The following is a 3,288-nucleotide window of genomic DNA, read 5'->3' on the forward strand; positions in this document are numbered from 1 at the left end:
AGAGAGAGAGAGAGAGAGAGAGAGAGAGAGAGAGAGAGAGAGAGAGAGAGGAGGGAGCTCTTGTTTTTAAATAAAGAAATAAAAGCAACTATTTCAAAGTGCTTGTTAACCAGGAGTCTCTCGAGCTGCCGGCCCTGTGGAAAAGGTGGAACTAGATGTAGATATACTACAGCAGCAGCTAGTTCCAGAAGCTCAGCTGCCTGTGTTCTTTAGCCTCAGGTATCAAAAAGGCATGGGGAGGCTTCTGCCCAGAAAAAGGATGGGATTCGAGAGAGTGCACCGACTGCTTACAGAGAAGGGCCAAGTATCTCCAGGTCTGTACTGCCCACATAGCCATGCCTGGGTCTCCACCCACAGTGTCTCCACTTGACATCTGTACCACAATCTCACCCTAGGAGGAACAAGTATAGAGCCTTCATCTAACCCAGCTAAATGCCAAAACTACGTGGAAAAAATGAGAAGCAAAATTGTTCAAAAAGAGCCGGGCGGTGGCGCCGCACACCTTTAATCCCAGCACTTGGGAGGCAGAGGCAGGTGGATTTCTGAGTTCGACGAGGCCAGTCTGGTCTACAAAGTGAGTTCCAGGACAGCCAGGGATATACAGAGAAACCCTGTCTCAAAAAAACCAAAAAAAAAAAAAATGTTCAAAAAGGAGAGTTTAACAAACCTCACATGTATACCGTAACCTTAATTATGATAACAGAATGCTGAGCCCAGTGGCGCACGCCTGTAATCCCAGCACTTAAAAGGTGCATGCTCATGTCTTTTGCTCCTATCTGATGTATAACAATAAAAAAAAAATAAAAATAAAAGGTGCATGCGAGAGACTGAGTCCATGTGATGTTTTATATAAATGGGCAGGATCACTTGCTCAGCTACCCAGCTGGAGCGGGCAGTGGGAGTTGCAGAGTCTGAGGTATCAGGAACTGCCTCGAGGGCACTCTCTCCCTCCAAGTGGGATGCACACCGTCTGGCTGACTCGTTCCTGGTGTTTGCTCAAGCACCTTGTCAGGCTGACCTCCATGGAAGCTCCCGGACATTTTGTGCAGCTGTGACGGTCCCTTTACCACCCATGCACCCCAGTGGTTGCACTATCTACACTGACTCACCAGAGTCACATTTCTCTTCTCAGCAGAGGACACTGGCCACCAGGATGTGCTAGGCTCCACCTTCTCTGGAGGCTCCTGTGGCTCCGGCTGCCCCAGCTCTCGCCGCCTCCTATCCCTGCTGTCCACATCCTGGACAGGAAAGATGAAGGAGCAGAAGGAGTCCAAATACTGCAACCATGAGACGGCATCTCCGCTCCACCACCTGCACGGGCTCCCCTGCCGCATGACATTCTTCCCAATTCTCTCCCCAACCCCAGGCCCCTCACCCACCCTGCCTCTAAGCCTCACCAGCTGGAGGATGTTGGGTCTTGGGGAACAGATCCCTCTCTTGTCAGGTCCCTGTCCGCCCTCCAGCTCCACCCGCATCGGGTACAGCAGCCACTTTCCATTGGCGATCTCGTGGGGCCACATGATATTGAGGAAGGCAGAGCCCAGAGTATTGAGGGACTGGCCTTGATTGGAGACCTACAGGGCCCAATGCAATGTGAGGAAATGAAGCTCAGATACATCACAGAGGAGCAAGGCTGAGGGGTGAAGCTCAGGAAACACAGCATCACCAAAGCTGCACAGTCTAGATCGGGCACCATTCCCTCCTCATACCAAACCTAGGCAAAGCTGAGCATGTGTGAGAGGGACTAGGTCAAGCCAGGGTGAAGTATTAAGGAAAGGTATAAACTCTGCCCAAGACTCCATTCCAGCTGGACCCTGAGTTCCCAGGGCCTCTCAGAACTGCAGGAGAGCTGGCCTGTCTAGAGGACTCGTTGAGACTCCTGCACCAGCATGTTCTTAGCACTGTCAACCCAGTGCAGAAGTGTTGGAACCCCAGGACCACCATGTGGGAAAAAGCCCATATCTCTAGACAAGTTTCCACAGCCTATCCTCTGTGCCAAGAAGAAAGGAGACCGAGGAGGGGCCGCACGACGGGATGCTTACCGTGACCTCATACTTGACCTTGCTGCCCACATCCCTCTCAGATTGCATGGCACTTTCTCCCTTCACCTCGCCAGAGAAGAAAAGTTGCTGGGGAGTGGCCACCCTGGTTGTTGAGGGACAAGAAGAAGGGATAAAGAGGCCCGGGGTCCAGCCAAATGGAGCCAAGAGGGTAAGGCCAGGTAAGGTAGAGTCCAAACCAGGGATCGGGAGTGGCAGAGGAGCCCGCACAAGCAACACTTACCCTGAAATGGACAGCGGCAATTCAATGAAGACATGAGCCCGAACAAAGACTGGATCCAGCTCCTGCTCACTGATCCTGACATGCGGACATAGGCATATGTGAGCAATTGGCACAGGAACCACCATGAGACCCTTTCTGAGTGACCCAACCTGTCCCCAGGCTTACGTGGCTAACAGCAATTTCACCTCCAGCTCTGTGGTCTCAATAGTGATCCCAGAGGTGCTGAGGATGAGGTAGAAAGTGACCTGCCCAGTGAGAAATGATGGGTGAGTCAGAGGAGGGCTGGGTCTTAAGCATGGGCCACTCAAGGCACAAGCCAGATATGCCCACCTGAGCGCCTCTTTTCATAGGGTTCCCCAGCTCACACTCGACATGAGAGGCGCTGTCATTGGACAGGCAGAGTGGCTTCTCCTGGATCGGGGAGGGAGGGATAGGTCAGTTTGGGTTACTGAAGCTCTCAAGATCTCACCTCACATGTATACAATGGAGTTTTACTCAGTCATAAAGAAGAGCAAAACTGTCATCTTCAGGAAAACGGAAATTGCCATGTTAAGCAAAACAAGCCAGACTCAGGAAGACAAACATCACATTTTCTCTCCTATAAGAAATTTAGCTTCACCAGGCAGTGGTGGCGCACGCCTTTAGTCCCAGCACTTGGGAGGCAGAGGCAGGCAGATTTCTGAGTTAGAGGACAGCCTGGTCTACAGAGTGAGTTCCAGGATAGCCAGGGCTACACAGAGAAACCCTGTCACGAAAAAGAAAAGAAAAGAAGTTTAGCTTTAATATGCACATGATGTAAAAGTGGAAGGGGAACAGTAAGGGGTGGGGGAACTATATGGGGAGAAGGGTTCTAAACTGGGGCTGAAGGGAGCACATGAAAATAATAGGAAAAAAGAAATATTGCATATTTCCTCTCATATGTGGAACCTAAATATATATGAACCTATATGTGGGGTGTGTGTGTGTGTGTGTGTGTGTGTGTGTGTGTGTGTGTGTGTGTGTGTG

At 50.9% G+C, this 3,288-nt stretch overlaps 1 protein-coding gene across 5 annotated transcripts in view; it reads right to left on the reverse strand.

The window, feature by feature from the left end:
- The window catches only part of Itga7 (integrin subunit alpha 7), a 28,463-nt gene that overhangs the window by 7,886 nt on the left and 17,289 nt on the right, over positions 1 to 3,288 (reverse strand). For all 5 annotated transcript variants that reach the window (XM_021204436.2, XM_021204435.2, XM_029542294.1 and 2 more), the window contains 6 exons: positions 2,614 to 2,694; positions 2,449 to 2,528; positions 2,284 to 2,358; positions 2,043 to 2,145; positions 1,398 to 1,574; positions 1,110 to 1,238 (listed from right to left, as the gene is read on the reverse strand). In XM_021204436.2, coding sequence (XP_021060095.1) covers positions 1,110 to 1,238; positions 1,398 to 1,574; positions 2,043 to 2,145; positions 2,284 to 2,358; positions 2,449 to 2,528; positions 2,614 to 2,694 — 645 coding nt within the window. The remainder of the gene's footprint in view (positions 1 to 1,109; positions 1,239 to 1,397; positions 1,575 to 2,042; positions 2,146 to 2,283; positions 2,359 to 2,448; positions 2,529 to 2,613; positions 2,695 to 3,288) is intronic.

This window comes from Mus pahari, chromosome 9 (genome assembly GCF_900095145.1).
Source record: "Mus pahari chromosome 9, PAHARI_EIJ_v1.1, whole genome shotgun sequence".
Taxonomy (NCBI): domain Eukaryota; kingdom Metazoa; phylum Chordata; class Mammalia; order Rodentia; family Muridae; genus Mus; species Mus pahari.